This window comes from Solanum tuberosum, unplaced genomic scaffold (assembly GCF_000226075.1).
Source record: "Solanum tuberosum cultivar DM 1-3 516 R44 unplaced genomic scaffold, SolTub_3.0 scf00159, whole genome shotgun sequence".
Classification (NCBI taxonomy): Eukaryota; Viridiplantae; Streptophyta; class Magnoliopsida; order Solanales; family Solanaceae; genus Solanum; species Solanum tuberosum.
Window position 1 is genome coordinate 170576 of NW_006239089.1, and position 20648 is coordinate 191223.

At 32.6% G+C, this 20648-nt stretch overlaps 2 protein-coding genes across 2 annotated transcripts; one reads left to right on the forward strand and one right to left on the reverse strand.

Moving 5' to 3' along the window:
• The first annotated feature begins 1238 nt into the window (after window positions 1–1238).
• On the forward strand, window positions 1239–6173 carry LOC102578900 (short-chain dehydrogenase TIC 32, chloroplastic-like). Its single transcript, XM_006353821.2, has 8 exons — window positions 1239–1575; window positions 2271–2502; window positions 2631–2710; window positions 3453–3606; window positions 4529–4607; window positions 5037–5121; window positions 5679–5725; window positions 5854–6173. Exons 1-8 carry the CDS (start codon window positions 1470–1472, stop codon window positions 6010–6012), a joined length of 942 nt encoding a protein of 313 aa, XP_006353883.1. The 5' UTR covers window positions 1239–1469; the 3' UTR covers window positions 6013–6173.
• On the reverse strand, window positions 6053–8594 carry LOC102580092 (peroxidase P7-like). Its single transcript, XM_006353823.2, has 3 exons — window positions 8311–8594; window positions 7571–7762; window positions 6053–6888 (listed from the first exon to the last, which is right to left on the reverse strand). The coding sequence occupies exons 1-3, from the start codon at window positions 8524–8526 to the stop codon at window positions 6337–6339; spliced, it is 960 nt and encodes a 319-aa protein (XP_006353885.1). The 5' UTR covers window positions 8527–8594; the 3' UTR covers window positions 6053–6336.
• Between the last annotated feature and the right edge of the window lie 12054 nt (window positions 8595–20648).

Consider the following 20648-nt stretch of genomic DNA (forward strand, 5'->3'; position numbering starts at 1 on the left):
TAGTGTCAGTATGCGTTACATAATAAAGTAATTTGAAAAACTTATGCTTTAAAACGTTCAACAATTTGATCACACCAACAATAACGACAGATAAATTTCACCAATGGTTATCTAATTTTATTACACAAAACTCACGTTTTTATATTCTTCTTAACACAAAAATTCAGTTTAAAAAAATTTATCACTCAAAAATCACTTCTTCTTCTTTTTCACATAAAAGTCATCTATAGTTCTATACTTTAAATTTTATCACACAAAATTACTTTAAATTTTTTATTACAGAAAAATTATCTAACTTAAATTTGATCAAGTTTATAATTTTACATCAAAATTTTAAATTACAAACTAAATATCATATTAGGTATTTCAAATTTTATACATAACAAAAAAAATATTACAAACACAATATTTTATTCATTAAAATTGAATGCATCAATAAATGTTTTACTCCTATATAAATTTTTTCGATGCAAATTCAAATTTAAATTTAATCAGGCTCTAATATAAATATCAGATATTAGTAGGTGTTTGGCCATGCGCTATCATATCACGATATGAAATCGCGAGATGGAATAAGCGTTGGGACATTCGATTTCATGCTGATTCTAACTCATGATTTCATATCATGAGATGGAATCTCATATTCTCCAAAAATCATGATTTGAGATTTTTTAAATACAAAAATTGACTCATAAGTTTATGTTTTGTTAAAACAACCCTACATTTATATTTACTAGCCATTTATTTCATATTTAAATAAAATTCATAATCATATCATTACTTTTTAAAATTTATTATTCTCATCAATATAAAATTTCTTATTACTTTAAAATCAATTCCTACTTTATCATTTATATTCATCAAATTCATGTATTTTTTATCGAATTCATTTATCAACTTAATTTATTACTACTACTTTAATGTTTAATAAAAAAATAATTTTTCATCTATATTGAGTGAACAAGACTGACCACAATGACTTTGTAATACTTTATTATGTAATTTTATAAAATTTTATTTATTTAGTAAGATTAAATAAATAATTTAAACTATTTTAATAGTTTTGCAACGTACAACACAAAATTTTTAAATTGCATGTCCAAACAAAACTTCAATTTTATTTCATGATTTCATATCACATATCCAAACGGATTCTAATATTTTTTGTTAAAAAAATCTAAGAAGACAGAGGAGCATACATTTGGGGATAAACAAATTGGCGCTTAGCGAAAGTTGTCATCCCAAGATACAGTGCTTTTATTAATGTAGTGATCCCTCCGTAAACAGAGCTGCGTATTACACTATTTTTTTTCCATGTAAATAAATGTGTGGAGATTCTACAGAAACGTCAATTTAATAATGCCATCAAAATCTGTGTAAGCAGAGTTTTTGTCTGTTGCACCATTTTCTCACTTCTTCATAGCTAGTGAATTATAGAAACAAGCAGAGCAGCAAATTAAAGCTAAACTATGTGGCTTTTCAAGAAAAAAGGGGAATCTGGGTTTTCATATTCCTCCACGGCTGAAGAAGTCACCATTGGAATCGATGGCTCAGGTCTCATCGCCATTGTTACAGGTACTTACTCCATTTTGGTGGGCGTACTGCAATTAATCGTTGTTTTTACTCATCCGATTAAAGCATAAAAAGCAATCAGTTTCATGTTTATATAACCTCTTAAATGTTTGATAGAAAAGCAATGTTAACTTTTCACAAACATATATATCCTCCTGTTTCGGAAACAGCCTCTCGTGAGTCGTGATGGTAACGTCTGTGTAAACTCTATCCTCTTCGGACATGATTTAATTTGTATTCTCAAACTTAAGGGACCATTTTTGTTATTTTCTCTCCATTGTGCTCACTGCTCTGTTTTTCTTTCAAGTCCACATACAATAACCAAAACATCTCAAATGATCTATCCCAATTTATGTTTGACTAGACACTAAATTTTAAGATAGAAAAACTTGTGATCTAAAATTATAGGTAAAATAAGTATTATTATAAAGTTAAATTATAGAAATGTATCATTCTTTTTGGATCGCTGTAAAGAAAAGTGAGTCGTATAAATTGGGACAGAGGGAGTAATATTTTCCACTATTTGTTTTACTTGTACATTTTGTTGAGTGTCATCATTTATTAATCTCTTCTAATTTTTGAGATGTCACGTTTACATGAAATTTTCCATGTTTTTACAATAAAATTACATGAAAAGATAAAAAAAAAAACTTGTTTGACTCTCCAAATTTTATAAACATGCATGGATCCATTTGCAGGAGCATCGAGTGGTATTGGTGCTGAAACTACCCGTGTTCTTGCTCTGCGCGGAGTTCATGTTATCATGGCTGTCAGGAATATGACTGCTGGAAAAGATGTTAAAGAAGCAATAGTAAAGGAAATCCCTGCTGCCAAAGTTGATGTAATGGAGTTGGATCTTAGTTCATTTGATTCAGTAAAGAAATTTGCAGCTGATTTTATATCATCAGGTCACTCATTGAACATTTTAATGTAAGTGAAGAATAAGAGGAGTAATCAGATACTGGAAGAGTTTACACTTTTTTCCTCCCTAGTTCTGCCATTTTGCAAGAATCTCTATCTCCATAAACATCTACTAACATTATATTGTCATTCTTAAGTAATAATGCAGGCGTGATGGCAATTCCCTTTATGCTCTCCAAAGACAATATAGAGCTGCAATTTGCCACAAATCATCTAGGTATGGCTGTTAATCACATCTATTACGTGTTGAAGACAAGCATAATCGGGTCATGCTATGGAGAAGACATAGAAATTTGAAGTCTAGAAATAGAACAAAACCTTAGATAGTTGCATCTTTTCTTTTCACCAATAGTTCTTTAAGAAAAATGATAGCATAAGGTTTATCAGATTTAAATGTACTATCTCCCTTCCTGACAATGGTGGAGCCAGTGCGTTCAAAATATGTAAAAGTAAACACATGAAGAAGCTAAAGGGGTACATAAAAAATAATTTTAACTATGTATAAATAGTGCCGAAACCTCGCTGAGTCCCTGCTTCCTGATAATACTAAAATGAAGATTCAGGTATCCCTTGAAGGAGATCCATGATCGAGTTATCAATACTTTTTCATTTTAGACTTCATTTGTTAATGTGGACGGAGAAAGCCTTTTGAGACCCGAATTAACGTAGATGTGCAACAATGATACTAGGGAGAGAAAGCATGATTTTAAATTACTACTGCTTAGGCTTTCTATGTTGAAGCCAGTTTTCATGTAGACGTAGAAAGCCTTTGCCCATACTTTGTCATCCCCTCTTCAGTCACACAATACATATGTAACAGATGTTACAAGGTTTGAATTTAATGTACTACAATAATAGATGAAAGATGGGCGATGATTCTATAATTGCACTTTTAAAAGGGAAATGCATACCCACTTAATCATCTTTGCCATAATTATTCTTTTTTCTTGTGTTTGAAGGTCATTTCCTTTTGACAAATTTGTTGTTGGAGAAGATGAAGGAGACAGCATGTGAAACAAAGAGAGAGGGAAGGATAGTCAATGTTGCATCAGACGCTCATTATGTTACATATCCTGAGGGAATTCGGTTTGACAAAATTAATGACCAGGAAAGGTAATATAATTATGTTTTGGTGTTAGTTCAATCATGACTATAAGAATGTGAAGTTAAAATGTCAAAATATCTACAAGTGCCGTTTTATATTTATTACCCGCAAGATGCTTAGTAACTAACTAACCACCTCACTACTTCTCACTCTTAATCAGTGCTTATCCTCATGACAAACATAGTAAACTAACAGCCTACTTATCCATTCTCAATTAAGGGAAACCTCCGGTTGCTAAGAATCATTGCTTCAGTCGCTTGATGACTTTTGTAAGCATATGGGAAAGTTCTGTCTTACAGCTCCAGAAGTTGTATGCTTGAGTGATATATTTGAAAGAAAGACGTTTTCCAATTTGACTTACTGGAGGTTATACTATCTGTATTGGAACCTTACTATGAACTATGTTGGTTATCCTTAATTTCGTGATCACACCCTTTAACTGATCATTGATCTTATTTGCTTTTCGTCAACTTAGTCCTGTTAATACTCTAGAACAACAAATTAAAGACGACAAGCTTTTCATGCTCACAGACGTGATTCATTTCTATCATTTGGAACTATTGGTCTGTTCTCTACTTTCGCATAGAGAACAATCCCTCTATGGATGATCAGGAGCATTTGACTTGAGAGAATCCAAAGATGCTTTGAGAGGGAAAACCAGGAGATATCTATTGTCAAATATAAGTGCTTACAGAATCTACCTTTTTTGGTGCAAGGAAGAGATAATTGATGATGTATCACATACTTTTTATTTCTAGAATCTCTAAGCTAATTGCTATAATGCTGTAATGGAACTATTGTAATTTTGCTGTGTACTATTGCTGTACCTTCTTGGTACTAGCTACTATAAAGAATTTTTTTTAAGAAAAACACACATTTGGCCATTGTAAATTCATTTCCGCTTTTTTGTTGTTTGTAACCTGTTTGCAGCTACAGCAAGTTCTCGGCATATGGCCAATCAAAGATGGCTAACATACTGTCAACATATGAGCTCGCGAAGCGCTTAAAGGTGTTTTCTCAGAAATATATCTTACATGCTGCTTTCTCGTCTTATTTTCATATTGGGTTTATGTGTAAGTCACGGTATTGCTCCATTCCAAGATACAAACACATATGTTGCCAGAGGCGGAGCTAGGTGGGGGTTCATGGGTTTGGACAAGTTTTTTCGTAGATCCTATATTTGTATCAGAAAATTAAAAAATATATGTATATTAACATGTGAACCCCCAAACAAAATTGATTTAGAACCCCCAAACTCCTAACCTTGGCTCCGCCTCTGTATGTTGCTTGGAGTGGGCATTTGGGTATTTCCTTTTTTCACTTCAAGAAATGCTTGGTTTGCAGTTCCTGGCCTCCGTATTCAATCATAGCTAGAGCTGAGGGGTCCATGTTATGCAACTAAACTCTTAAGAATTTAGTTGATCTTTACTTTGAACAGGAAGACGGTGTGGAAATAACTGCAAACTCACTTAATCCTGGAGCAATCTCAAGCAATCTTTTCCGTCATATGACTATCATTAATGGTAATAATATTCCCTCTTTCTGCTTTCTTTTCCTTTCTCCATTTCATTTAGTACTGGCTTCAAATTGGTATAATGGAATGTGTAGTACGTTATGCCTTCTTTAGATATCTGGAATCGAGCATCTAGCGCTAACTGATACTAAATCATGACATGGCAGGCAAATGGCATTTGCCTTTTGTTTTGTCTTTCGGTATCTTTCTCACTTCTAAACTCTGTTTTGGTTGAGTTTCTATTTTTTCTCTACTGGGGGGTGGAGTAGAACTTTGTCATTACAACTTCCGGGGAGGAGGGTGGGTAGCATTGAACCTTCACACCAAATAATTGGAACAGTGGATCCCCTTGTGGACTTTGCATGACCTTGTGACTTGTGAGACTCATTTATCATGACATTTGACATTTCTTTTAAAGTCTCTTCATATAGTTCTAACTTCTAAGCCTACAGATCATAATAGAATTGTTTACTTTTACTGTTTTGGCGTAATGAGAAGCTTTTCATAACGTCTGTTTTCTGCTTATAGTTGGTTGAAAATTAATGCTACGTTTTCTGTATGGCCCAGGCTTAGTAAGTACGATTGGAAAACTCCTGCTTAAAAATGTTCAACAGGTATGTTCTACATGAATCGTTTAAATTTGCAGTATGCAAGTTTCACCATTTTCCGCAGATTCTTTTGGAAGTGTAAACAGGTATGGCAAATGATCAGTTTTTAACTTCCATTTATTCGTCTTCTCTAGGGAGCAGCAACCACCTGTTATATAGCATTGAATCCACAAGTGAAGGGGGTGAGTGGCGAATATTTTCAGGACAACAATTTGGCCACCCCATCGAAGAAGGCTAGGAACATGGATTTGGCTAAGAAACTCTGGGATTTTAGTATGGATTTGGTTAAGTAACAAACAACATGCATGTATCAGTAAAATAAAAAACTTTCTATTTGGTCGTATATCTCACAAAACAGCAGATTTAGTAATATGGATTTGGTGATGTATTTTTAATCAACTTTCAGCTCTCTGCAAATGTTGAATTTTTCTGGTAACTGACAAGTTTAAGATTACACACATTTTAGATTTAAAATCGCAAAATTCAAAAATCTCCATTTATTTAATAAACTTCGTGTCTAGTTAAATTATGACACTTATATTTGGTACAGAGGAGGTGATACAACTTACTAGTAATCAAAGTTTATATATGACAATTTTAAATTACTAATAACTTAGCTAGTTAATAGCCCTGCAGTTTGTTCTAATCTCTCCATTAGTTCCAGTAAGTGGACTAATATTCCCCATCTTCACCATAGCTGCAGCAAAATCACTTCTAAAACTCGCAACATTATTACTATAACTCCTCACCAACGCATCCTGAGATCCACCGTTAAACAATTCCTGATCCGAGTGAAGCAACCCACGCCGAACCACTAGGTTCTGATAATAATCATTATCGAACCGGTTTGGCGTCTGGATATCCAACGGGGCCAAATTGGCGTCGCCGCCAGAAGCAGGGCAGGTAGCCCTGCGCGTGGCGGCGAATTGCGTGTCAATGTTGGTGTCGTTGTAGATCCGGTTTCTGAAAGTGGTGCACCGAGCTTGGCCGATCGTGTGGCTGCCGGAGAGTGCCGTCATGTCACGGGCATTTAGGCCTTTGGCGGAGAACATGGAGAGTAAAGTTGAAAGACTGGAAAATGGTGCGGGGATTTGGGTGTTGGCGGCGCTTTGGCTTGCGGTCCTTGCGTCTCTTCGGCCCAATGGTACTGCCCATGATGGCCCTCCTAGCTGCATAACAAATTAATTGAGAAAATTAATATCAAATGTTTTTGGTTGTTAAACTTTGTAAAATATATACAATTGAATCGAAATATATAGATATTGTATACATCGATCATGTTGATAAAAGGGTACATTTACCACATATATATCAACAATAAAGAGGATATTTGAGTAAGGAATTAACTTACTCCTCTATTGAGTTTAAGAAAATTAAGATTTTTAAAACATATAGTTGTGAGCATGTTACTTCTGTGTTTAGACAAGGGATTCAGGAAAATTAAAAAGTAAGATTAAGTGGGCGTTTGACCATGTTTCATTGTGAAATTTGAAAAAAGAATAGTTTTATTTTCAAAGTGAAAAATAACATTATTTGAAAACTGAAATTGTTTTAAAAAAAAAGAGTTATTTTTGAATTTTTATGAGTAACTTGGAGTGAAAAAACCTTTAAGATGTATTTCAAATTCATGAAAATTATGAGATTCAAACTCAATTGAAATTCTAATTCTACGGACAAACATGTTTTTTATGTTTAACTCTGGAAAAAGCTAAAAAAAAATCATCACTAAAAACATTGTAGAGTTAAATATTTCTAAATAAGGAAGCATGAAAATTTTGAGGCTGTGTTGTCACAAACTACTATATTTAGTGGTATAAATATGAATGAAAATTTTGATAAAGGATTACTGACGAGCACGGTGCCTTGTCGAGCAGCAAGAGCAAGAATATCTGCACAAGAGACAACATTCGGACAAGCAGATTCAACTTGAGCTTTAATGGTGTCTATCACTTCATATCCTCTTGCTGAGTTCCTGTTTGGGTTTGCATTCTTTTCTCCTGTAAATGTTGATGTGTCATCCAGTAGTATTGATGCATCACACCCCTAAAAATTAAGAGAAAAAAATATTATATTAGAATAAAACAAATGCTTCCTGAATTATATTCCTTCAAATTTTAAAAAACATGTGACCATTATTAACACTCATTATATGACAGTTTGAATTAGTACAATTTAAGACTTGAAATTTGTGATCATACATATATATGTCATAACAATAACATCTAAGTAACTATAATACAAATCTGTAAAGATATAAGAAGTTTAAGTTAAATATTTTTAGATTTAGAAAGTCATTATTCTTTTAGAAATGAACTAAAAAATTATTGTTACATAAACTCGAATGAGGAAGTATATATTAATACTACACTATATAGGCCCCACTTATCAATATATGTTGTCTTTTATTAGTGTGTACTTTTATATCAACGGATAAGAGAAGTACTACTCGGTTACATATGTACTAAATTTCCACTATGCATAGAGTTTAGATATAATTGGATTCTTATCCTGCATTTTTACAAAGTCATTTTCGCATTAATAAAATATAATAGCGATCGATAATAATAGAAATGAAGATGGAGTGAGCTTACATTAACGAAGCAATCATGGAAGAACAAGCGAAGAATAGAGGCACCAAGTCTGGCCTCTCTCTTCACGGCTTGTATCATTCCGTTTCTTACAATTGTCTGCAGATTACGGCACGACGTCCCATAAAAATTGTCTGATAATTGGGCATTGCTAAAGCAAACAAATCCCAATAAAACACACAAAAATGCCAAAATGAGGTTCCTACTTAGAGACACCATAATGCTTGAATATAACAAATTTAATATCTTTTAGAGCAAATACTAAGATAAAAGTAAAGAACTCTATGATATTTGTATAATATAACCATGCATGAGGCCCTTTATATACAAGTAAGTTACGTATATTGTCCATTGAGAGACATAAAACGTGCAAAAGTCAACTTTACTTTAAATTTTATCGTTTACTTTTTTTGTGTAAGCAAATTTTATCGTTTACTTTTTTTGAGTAAGCAAAGTAGTAGCAAGAGAGAAAATTTCATGTGTACAAATTAAAGTGAGGATTCTCTTTATTCAAACTTAGCTGTCCCAACCGCGTTTTTAATCACTTTGATTTGATTGATATATGCAGACTCGAGCGGATATACTTATATATTAAGAATTGTACTAAATATTTACGGTGAATTCAATTATTATTATAAGAGATAAGTATTAAAAACACTCCTAAATTTGACGTGAATTATTACTTTAGTTCCCCAACTATTGACAGCCTTAAAAACACTCTTCTACTTCATTAAGTGAATTTAAAAATATCCCTCTTATGCCACATGTGCATATATGTAAAAAAAATTGCTGACGTGACGTGTATATATATATATATGTAATAGAAAAATATTTTTAAAATATTTAAATAACTAAATGCTAAGAATTTAACAATTTAAGTAGATAAAAGACGTTTTTTTCTTTCTCAAAATTTATTTTTTCTCATCATCTCACACATCCTCTACCCGGTACCCCAACCTCACACCTCACTACCCATCCACTCCCAAAAATAAACTCTTTTAAACTTTTTTTTGGACGGGGAGTGGGGAGGTAGGGGGTGGGATAAGAAAAAATATATTTTATTTTTAAAGTAATTTTTTTGGGGAGGAGGGGGGACACGGTGGTGTTGGATAAAAAGCTTTTTAAAAAAATTTAGGGGGTGAGGGGGTGGTGGGATTGGGGTACCTAGGTAGCGGATGGGGTGAGATAAGAAAAAAAATCTTCTTTACTAAATTTTAGCATTTAATTATTTGTATATTTTTTCTTTTCTTTTTTTACCATATATATCTATGTGTACACCAAATCAACAGAAAATTCCAGATATACGCATAGGTGGACGACAAGAGGCATAAGAGGAGTGTTTTTAAATTGCTTAACCAAGTAGAGGGGTGTTTTTAAGTCTGTCAATAGTTGGAGGACTAAATTAATACTTCACGCCAAGTTTAAGAGTGTTTTCAACATTTATCTCTTATTATAATATTAATTTGATACTGTTTACAAAATATTCATAAACTTTAAATATTTTCTAAATCATTCTCGGCAAAGAGATCTAGAAGTCGATGTACGGGTTCAGTTGGATATGGTAGGTTTAGATGATACTAAGGGTGAAGCTACATGTCCAACAAAATTTTAAAGTTTCGACACATATTCTACATTTATTTTTAAATGTTCCACTTAATATGTATACATAATTTATTATGAGCGACCCAATAAAATTATATTTTCTAGAATGCAGACTCTTTAAATCCAAATTTCTAGCTTCGATCCGCCTCTAAATTTGGAATCCTAATTTATGTTAAGATAAACTCACGAAGCATATACAATAGTTTAATTTATAACCTAATTAATCAATTACTAACATTTGATATTGTTATCTTACTCCCTCCACCCAGTTCAACCTTTCTATTATACCATAAAACTTCACTAAATTGATACTCGATTAATTAATAATTTCTCTAAGATAATATTTTTCTTCGGTCCTAACTTGGGTCATTGAAAAATATCACTCATTTTGATACAATAATAAGATAATATATTTTCAGAAGACCCCAATATAAATATATGGTCCCATTAATATTATAAATTAATAATTCTTTAAAAGTGCAAATATATCTAAGACAATTTAGTGAAATATGATTTTATTGTGTTATGTTGTTTTGTTAAAATTTAAATCTAATTAAACCTCATCTCTAACTTTTCTTATTGCATCTAAAAGTATCGGTATTGTCTTTTCGAACTGCACCATAAAATTGAGAAGAGTTCTAAATGCGATAAGTGATTCCTTACTGTAACTGATTCCTAAGGTATTATATCATCAACATTATTTTTTTTCAATGGTATCCACGATTTCTTCTAAGCTCAAGACCTTTGAACATGTATCATTTTCACCCATTCAACAAGTTATTAACGTCCATTTTATTATGGTAACCGAGATCATTAATCATGACCTCAACTTCATGAATGACGTTTTCACAAGTGAGTTTATTTATTAAATTCTCTAAGATTTTTTCCCACAACGAATTTTGTGATATTGAAACACTCTTTAAATTAATAAATATTAATTTATCGATTAAATAATACCTCTATAAAATAATATTTTGATGATAATGGTAATCTTTTACAGTTATTACCAAAAAAAAACTAATTATATTTTATGGTCTCATCTATATTAATTTCGTGAGATTTTATGGTACTAAAATGTCTATTTTATTTGCACAATTTAAAAAAACTAAAAGATAATTCATCACTAGATGAGGTAGGGTCCCTTAAATTTGGGGGACGGTTTGACTTCTATAATAGAAAATATACATATTATAAGTGGCTATATTTCATTTTCTACCATAAATAACATGCACAAAAAGACAGATTATAGTAGCTATATGTCATTTTCTTGAAATTACTGAGATGGCGTTTTATTAAAAAAAAAAAGTGTTATAGCTGCACGTCGCTTTTATTTAATTCAATTTCAATTTTCATCCGCAAGTGATATATAGTCACGCTACCTATTAATTGTTGTTGACTAATATATAGCAATAGCCAAATCTACTTGTTGCTCTTCCGTTTACTTTCACTTATTCATTAAAAAATTATCTATTTTTATGATAATAATATGTATATTTTATTATAATATTTATGACTATTAGCATTTATTAATTTTTGAGAAAATTAGTAATTAATATCAAGAGTAAAATAGAAGAAAGAAATTATTCTTCTCTTGTTAAACTAAAATAGACAAGTAAAATGAGATTGACACATATGTAGAATTCTCACGTAAGTATGGAGAAATCAAGGATTGTATTGATAATTGAATGGTTGAGTTACATACTCCTTATATAGGAGAAGAGTCCTATACTAGCTACACTAGGAATCCTAATACAACACAAATACATTATTTACACCTTATCCTAGTCGACTACATCAGCTTTAGTCGTACATAATATAGACTTGTACATAAATTAGGATTTAATAGTCTAGTCATAGTGTAACTCTAACTCTAATTCGTCAGTCAACTTCGTCGAACCTGTTCCTTTGACATGTTCCATCAGCTTCCTTCAACACTTCCCTCAAGTTAGTGAGTGGAGGGACTGTAACTCCTAGCTTGCTACGAAACTCAGCAAAAACCTGTTTGGTTAATGTCTTTGTATGATCCATGCCATCTCTGCTACAGTGGAGGCTAGTGCTCTATACTCAGCTTCAACACTCGATCGGGCAACTGTGGATTGTTTCTTGGTAGTCCAAGGAGTACAGTTTGCACCTAGGTAGATTCTATAGCCTGTAGTTGATCTCCTAGTGGTGGTACAACCTCCCCAATCAACATAAGTATTCATACAACCTATATGGTGATTGTGAAATAATTCTGAGTCCCAAGTGTAGAGTATCTTTGATATACCTGAGAATCCTTTTCACCCCTTGTTTGAATTTTGCATAAATTAGCTTGCTAAATTCACAGCATTAGTAATATTCGGTCTTATGAGTGTCAAGTATTAAAGACTCCCTACTATCATTCTGTAAAAAGATGCATCAACCAGGCTTCCCACAGCTTCATGTAAACCATGCTTTTGAGCCAAAGGAGTGGCTACAACCTTTGCCAAAGTCATTTCAGTCTTGTCCAGCAGCATACTTACTCTGACTTAAGTGGATACCCCCATCAATATACTTAACCTCTACTCCTAGAAAGAAGTGTAAAGGACCAAGATCTTTCATGGAAAATTCTTTCCCAAGTTGGCGAACTAACTCGGAGACATGCGATGGATTACTTACTACCAGTGATAATAATATCATCCACATATAAAAAGAGAAATATGGTGCCTTTGTGAGCTTGCAATGTAAATAATGAAGAATATGCCTTACTACAGATGAAGCCAGAGTGTAGGAGATGCATGTTAAACCTATCAAACCAGGCTATTGGTGCTTGTTTAAGACCATACAATGCCTTTTTAAGTAGACACACATGCTGAGGATACTTGGGATCAATAAATCCAGGAGGTTGACTCATGTACACCTCTTCTTGTAGGAACCCATGGAGAAAAGAATTTTTGACATCGAGTTGTCGAATTTCCCACCTTGAGCTGATGGCAATGGATATAACTACTCTAATAGTTGAGGCTTTAACCACAGGGCTAAAAGTTTCTTCAAAGTTTATGCCTTTAAGCTGAGAGAATCCCCTAGCTTCAAGTCTAACCTTGTATCTATCTATTGTTCCATCAACTTTTAATTTGGTCTTGAACACCCATTTTGAGCCAACCAAATTTATACCAGGAGATTTTGACACCAATATCCATGTCTTGTTAGTGTGTAAAACATTGATTTTCTCCTGCATTGTTGCAAGCCAATGAGGTGACTTGAGTGCTTCCTTAGTAGTATTTGGTTCCCTTAGAATGTCTTTGCTGCTGCGAGCAACAAGTGATAAGTTGTGTTCCTTCGCCTTGTGTCTAGTGATCATATGATGCCCTTGTGGTACAAGAAGTACCTCAACTGGTACATCAACCAAAGTAGTTAATTGGAGTGTAGCATTGTCAAATTGATGGTCAACATGTACATCAACTAAAGTAGTTATTTGATGATGCTCATTGACTGGACTAACATGTTCCTCATTGCCACTAGTAGATCCAAAATCTACAGCTGGAGCTTCAATACTATTGTATGGATCATCACATTCAATATCTTCCTCACATCTGATCCTGCGCTTGAGAGGTCAATGGTACTTTCATCATCAAGGAGTATATGAGTAGTAGCAACATTATCATCATTAACGTGTGTACTAGCAGCTTGTACTTTCCCTGAATCAAAATTATCATGTGCTTGCAATTTAGAGAAAAATTCAACAAAAATGGCAAGGTAAGGTGATACATCAATGTTAGTTTGAGATTGATTTGGAGACAAATAGGGTAATGCATTTTCATCAAATATAACATGTCTGGATATGTAAACCCTCCTTGTAGGTGGATGATTGCATTTATATCCTTTGTGTAAGCTGATGTACCCTATGAACACACAAGGTTAAGTCTTTGGACTGAACTTATTGCTACCCTTGATATATGGAAAACATCTACACCCAAACACTTTTAGGCTATTGTAATCAGGTTGTTCCCAATACAACTTAACAAATGGAGTCACCATCTTTAGGACTGATGAAGGCAATCTATTAATTAGGAATACTACCATGAGAAAAGCCTCAATCCATAGAAACAAAAGTAGGTTAGCGTAAAGTAGTAGAGTTAAGCCAATCTCCACAATATGCCTATATTTTCTCTCTGCAACTCCATTTTATTCAGGTGTGTTAGGACATGAAATATGTCTCACAATGCCATAATCTTCCAAATGCTTGATAAAGTCTGTTTGGATAAACTCACCACCTTCATCACACTGAAAAATCTTAATCTCTTTAGAAAATTGTTTTTTCACCATTTTCTGAAATTTTACAAAGACCTCAAAAAATTCAGATTTCTTTTTCAGTGGATAAATCCATGTATATCTCGTGATCATCAACAAAAACGACATAATGTTTCATATGTTGGGAAGATTCGACAGGAGCAGGTCCTCATAAATCACAATGGATTTTCAATAAAGGTTATTTCTCAATTTTATTTCTCAAACCAAATGAAAGTTTACAACGCTTTCCCTACTGACAACTAGAACAAACAGTAGACATTTTATTCCAACTACTAATATTGATGCAACTATTACTATTCAAAACTTTTAAAGACTTCAAACTAGGGTGTCCTAATCTAGTATGCCACATGTTGTCTGACGTGTTTCAATCGTGTGCAACAGTTAAAGCATCGAGATTGTTATCTTCCAAAGCATAGAGTCCATTCCTTTTAGTTCCCTTGGCCAGTAGTGTCCTTGTCTTCTTGTCCTTTACAACAAAGTTAGTTTCATCAAATTCAAGAGTGCAACAATTTTCCTTTGCAAGCTTACTAGCTGAGAGTAAATTTTTATTAATCTTAGGGGCTACAAAAACTTCTTTTAACTTTAGACCTGATCCGGATATGTTTCCAACATGTGTTTTGTCTAACTTTGATCCATTTCCAATAATGATTTTATCTGGTCCATTGTAGTGTTTAAGATCAGTTAGGATACCTGAGTTATATTTCATATGGCTACTTGCTCCTGAGTCCACATACAAGGTGTTATCAATAGTGTTTTGTAGATTAGTAACAGTCAATGCTTGTGGTAGCTCATCTACGGCTAGGTAAGAGTAATCCCACATGTAAAAACACTTAAGAGCAGTATGATTATTCCTACCACAAATTTGACACGCATCAATATTATTCCTCTCATGACTTTCACTTGAAGGACTGTTCTGAGGACCTGGTCCATTTATGTTGTTATAAGAACATATTCCTTGTCCAGCAGGCTTAAAGCCTCTTCCTCTGAAATTGAAATTATTGTTTCCTCTTCTTTGAGAGTAGTTTCCTCTTCCCCTGCCTCTTTGGGCAGAGAATGTCATGTTATGGTTTTGTTGATGCACTTGTTCTTCATCCTCCCTCATATCAAAACCTCTGAGAGCATTAACAAATTGATTAAAAGTAGGATATGGTGCCTTACCTAGCATGACAGTCTAGAAGGTCTTGTACTTAAGACCTAGACCTTTAGCAAAATTAATCACTTTGCTATCTTCATCTACAGGCTTGTGAATGGTTGCAAGGCTATCACATATGCCTTTGAATTCCATAATATATTCGTCAATTGTTTTGGTTCCTAGCTTCACACTTTGCAGTTGTTGTTTGAGCTGTAACTCCTTATCTTTTGTTGCTTGAAGATAAACGTCTTCCAAGCATTCCCACACCTCATTGGCAGTTGAGCAGCCTACGATCAAGTACATGCTTTCTTCTGTCAAGGTGCCTGAGATCCAACTCCTTAGTAACACATCCTTCTCCTCTCAGTCATCAACAATGTTTCTGTCTTTTGCACCCTTCTCGCTTGCTACAACTTTCTCAGTAGTCTGTCCAGTGGAACAGGTATCTTTAGGTGGTTCTGTGATGAGGTAGGTTAATCTCATCACTTGAATCAACTGAGACATTTGTGTCCTCCATATAAGATAGTTCATTGGCTTAAGTTTAATAGAGCAGGACGAAATAAGATGATGAAGTGAAGAGGTCGAAAGAGTGTTGGTAGAAGGGGTCATTGCGGTTCGATATTGTGGTTGTTTTGGTTTTGATCTAATAAGTTAAAGAGCGGAAAATGTTTATTGCTCTGATACCATGTAGAATTCTCACGTAAGTATGGAGAAATCAAGGATTGTATTGATAATTGAATTGTTGAGTTACATACTCCTTATATAGGAGAAGAGTCCTATACTAGCTACACTAGGTATCCTAATACAATACAAATATATTATTTACACCTTATCCTAGTCGATTACATCAGCTTTAGTCGTACAAAATATAAACTTGTACATAAATTAGGATTTAGTAGTCCAGTCCTAGTGTAACTCTAACTCTAACTCGTCAATCAGCTTCATCAAACTTGTTCCTTTGACATGTTCCATCAGCTTCCTTCAACAACATAATCATATTTTAGATGACTAACTTAATTATTTAATAGTTGAATGAAAACTCTCATAATTCTGTTCTTCCAAAATTTGAATTGAGAGTATTTTAATTGAAACATTTTATTAATAATTGAAGTATTCAATTAGAACAAAATTTAGTTAATAATTCAAGCATCTAAATAAAATATCTTTAAGAAATTGACGCCTAAAAAATTTCTTATAGGAACACATCCCATGCATAGTGGCTATTACAATTCAATTAATCGAATAATTTATCTTTTTCAAGGAAAAAAAAAGGGGGGGTGGGGGGGGGGTGCAAGATCACATCTCATGCATGGAAATAGAAAGATCTTACTGAACTTGTTGGTTTCCAGCTAGCTAGGAGTGTGTATATATATTGACAAACTCAACATATTTTTTATTATTATTTTGGAACTTTTCTTACATATATATAGTTGGACCAAGTCTTTTTCATCAATTATTTGAATTAGCAAATAATTGGATATGTTCAAGTGTCAACCTTTTACCTGCTCAAACACATATTTTTTGTGAAAGAAATCGAAACACCTCGACGTTATTTGTAGTTTATATATGTGCATATTTTAAAATTTCAAACAAAGTAAAGAAATAGATGGCCATATTCACATGGGGTGTGACCCACATATTATTCAATTAGTAATTATTTGATTTAGATGATCCAGGATCGATTTCCTTAATATATTTTGAGTCGAGCATGTTATATAGGACTTGTCTAATGCGATGTATATCTTTTGTATTATTTATAGGTTATTATACCGTGAAAGTTTTACTCAGTGCGCACAAAATTTTCACGTACAGAGATTGTGGCAGTCCAGAGGTTGTGGGGTTTAAACCAAAAAAAATAAAAAACTCGTTGCTTTTTTTTCTTTTCTAATTTCATATTGACCCTTTTAAAAATCTCAAAATTTTGAAATGTTCTATTATTTTGTTAACTGCAAACATAAAAATTGTAAATATAACTTTGATTATATTATTAATTATTGACTTAATTGAATAATCAAACCGAAAAATCAAATACACACCTAGTTCGAACACACTATATGAAAAAGAAAACAATTAAAAACATTTTTTAATTAATTCGACGCTGCTTCGCAAATTAATCTCCTGGCCTTCACCACATTTACTTCTTTATTTACGCATTTGTGTGTGTAGATTAGCTTCTGTTTTGGTTATATTTTTATGTCATTCGAATGCATTAAGTATTTGTTTGTAAGAGATCAAGTTAGTTCATATATCCATTACTCATCTTCTGATTTTCTGTCTTAGAGGGTGTTTGGATTGGCTTAAAAGTTAGTCAAAGCTACTTTTAAGTCAGTTTTTATTTTTGGAAGTGTTTGGCAAATATAAAAAATAACTTAAAATAAGTTACAAACTGTTTGGCAAGATCAAAAATGACTTAAAATAAGTCATTTCAGTTTGACTTTTTATTTTTGACTTAAAAGTTACTTTTTTTAAGCCAATCCAAAGGGGCTCTTAGTTTTCCTTACATTTTTTAGTTATGAACTATTCTTTTGATAGTTAATTTATTGAATTCGTGAACTTTGTGACTTCAAACCCGTATAGGAGAAGGGCTAGTGGGGGAATTTGGGAAAGTCGAATTGATTGGATGTCTTCGTTCAAGCGACGATATAGAAGAAAAATAAAACAAAGTAAGAGGCCGGAGGGAGGGCAGGACTTGTTAGAATTTGTATGCTTATTCACCCTATACTTTAGACTCGTTTAATTAGAATAATAAATGAGCCGCATGTCTAACGTCTAGTATTATAGACTAATTGTAATTAATAAATAACTTTGCATGATTAATTTCTTAGATACTAATTAGATTAATTTAATACTTAGTACTATTTCATATTTTTCTTTGTTTAATACCACATAGTATAGAATCTGGCAATTGCAAGGACTTATATTTGTAAAGATGCCTAATATTTTTTTTAAGGTAATTTGAACTCTTACTCCATTTGTAATTGTATAGGTTAATTAATGGATTTTTAAGGTAATAGCCATTTTCCTTCAACCTTCAAGAATCCTTGAACTACATTTGTATAATCGATTATAGCGGAAGCAATTGAGGTAATACGTCTGACGACCTCCATTCAATAATAGTTGTTTACCATACTATTTTAGGATGTACAACAATACTTATCCATTTTATATAATCAATGGATAATTTTATACTTAGTTTCTAATTTACTCTTATCATTAATTATAGTCATTTCCCTATGAAGTTTTTCAAGACATTATATTTATTATATTCAAAAGATAATATAGTAAAATTATCCTTCTATTTATAGTTTCTTAAGAAGTGTACAAAGTCATTAGTGGACAAGTAGGAGAGTATTAGACACCAAAATGAGAAATTCAACCTTTCTTCAACGCTAATGTAAGTTACACCATCTAATATTTTCTTGTAAATATTTATATTAGTATTTTTATATTAAAATTTAAATTATAAAAAAATATTTTTTTAAAAGTGGACTAGTCCAGTGAGAACTTCAGCCCATGTAAGGTTGAATTGGAAGGAAAAAATTACATAAATACACAACTTAAGATATCACAATCTTCAAAATTTCTTATCATTTAAAAAAATTGAAAAAATCTCCTCTCCGATACATTTTTATCCCCTCTTAAATGACTCCCTCCCATTAAGTAATGTATCATTTGTATTGTATTAAATAACTAAGAAATATATCCGAGAGCAATGAAAAATCTTGGACTTTTATAATTGAGAAACTTTCAAAATAGAATATAATTAATCCCAAATGTACCAACATGGGTTGTGCTGCACTGGGGGAGTGTTTCACCCTGAACTAGAGGTCTCGGGTTCGAGCCCTGGAGAAAATCAGAGCGCCAACCCCGAATGGGCCCTGAAGTTCGCGGTCCAAATTTAGTTAGAGCTCCAATGTGGGCTCCGGACACTGGGCGAGAAACCAAAAAAAGGGAAAATTGTATAAAATAGCAAACTATTAATTCAAAGTAAATGTTATAACCACAGTTGTTAGGATATCTACTAATCCTAGATAAGGATGGACAGATTTTAAATATTTGTATATAGTTATTGTAGATAGAGTTAAGTACTCTTTTAATTCTATTAGGACTCTAAGTCCTTCTCCTATGTTAGTATTTAAATATTGGATGTATCATTGATAATTATCAATTCAATCAAAACTCTTTCAACAGTTTCATTCAATTCTGATTCGTAGCAAACACTTTGTCATTCGTCTCTCTCCTCCCTGAATAAATGTTTGTGTTTGTATAAAGTTAAAGAGAACTCTCTTCGTCCTATACACTTATAATTACACAAATACAAATTTTCCCATGGTCAGTTCTTTTTTGCCTTTCTCGATTTATACCAACACAAATTATACATTGTACTTTTGCCTTTCTATTTTTCTCGCTCTATACAAACACAAATTATACAAAATACAATGTATAATTTGTATTTGTATAAAGCGAGAGGGAGATTTGATATACAAATACAATTGTTTTAACGCGATTAAATTGTATACGAATTCAAATTTTATGCAGATATACAAACATAAATAACATATACATATACAAACGCAATTTTCATAGACACAGACACCCGATTTATACAAATCACCGTAATTTATACAAATCAGATGCATGCCATTTTATACAATCAGATGTTGTCTGCAATTTTATACAAATCTGGTGCTCTGAAGCGCAAATAGTAAAACTGTAGCTATAGAACGCTAATATGATTGTTATGTTTGCTAAACCTAAAATTTACTCAAAAAAACCCCTAAATATATGAAATTTCCGTACTTTATACATATTTTAAAGCCATTCAAAATAAAAGACTGGCCAACCAAATTCCAAAGGATGCTATGAGGTAGCCTGTATCTAGGCAAATAATAGAGTGCATATTAATTTATTTAGGGAAAAGGGTCAAATATGCCCCTAAACTATTCGAAAAAGTGTAGTTATACCCCTCGTTTAAAGTTTGGCTCACTTGTGCCCTCGCCGTCGAACTTTTCGTCTAGATATGCCCTTATGGGCGTTAAACGCCAAATGGAATTGCCACGTCATTTTTACATTACCACGTGGCATTGGAAAAGGGTCAAATATATCCCTAAATTATTCGAAAAGGTCTAGATATACCTCCTCCCCCCCCCATTTTAAATAAACTACCCAACCCGTTTTCAACAATTTTTTTTTAATTTTTATTTTTTTGGGTAAATCCCGAAAATGAGTAATTGACTAATAAAAAAATAGGAAAATTATGGAAAAAAAATATAAAATTAACGCCAAAAATTCGCAAATAAATATAGTAACCTTAAATTCAACAATTTTTTAAATTTTTATT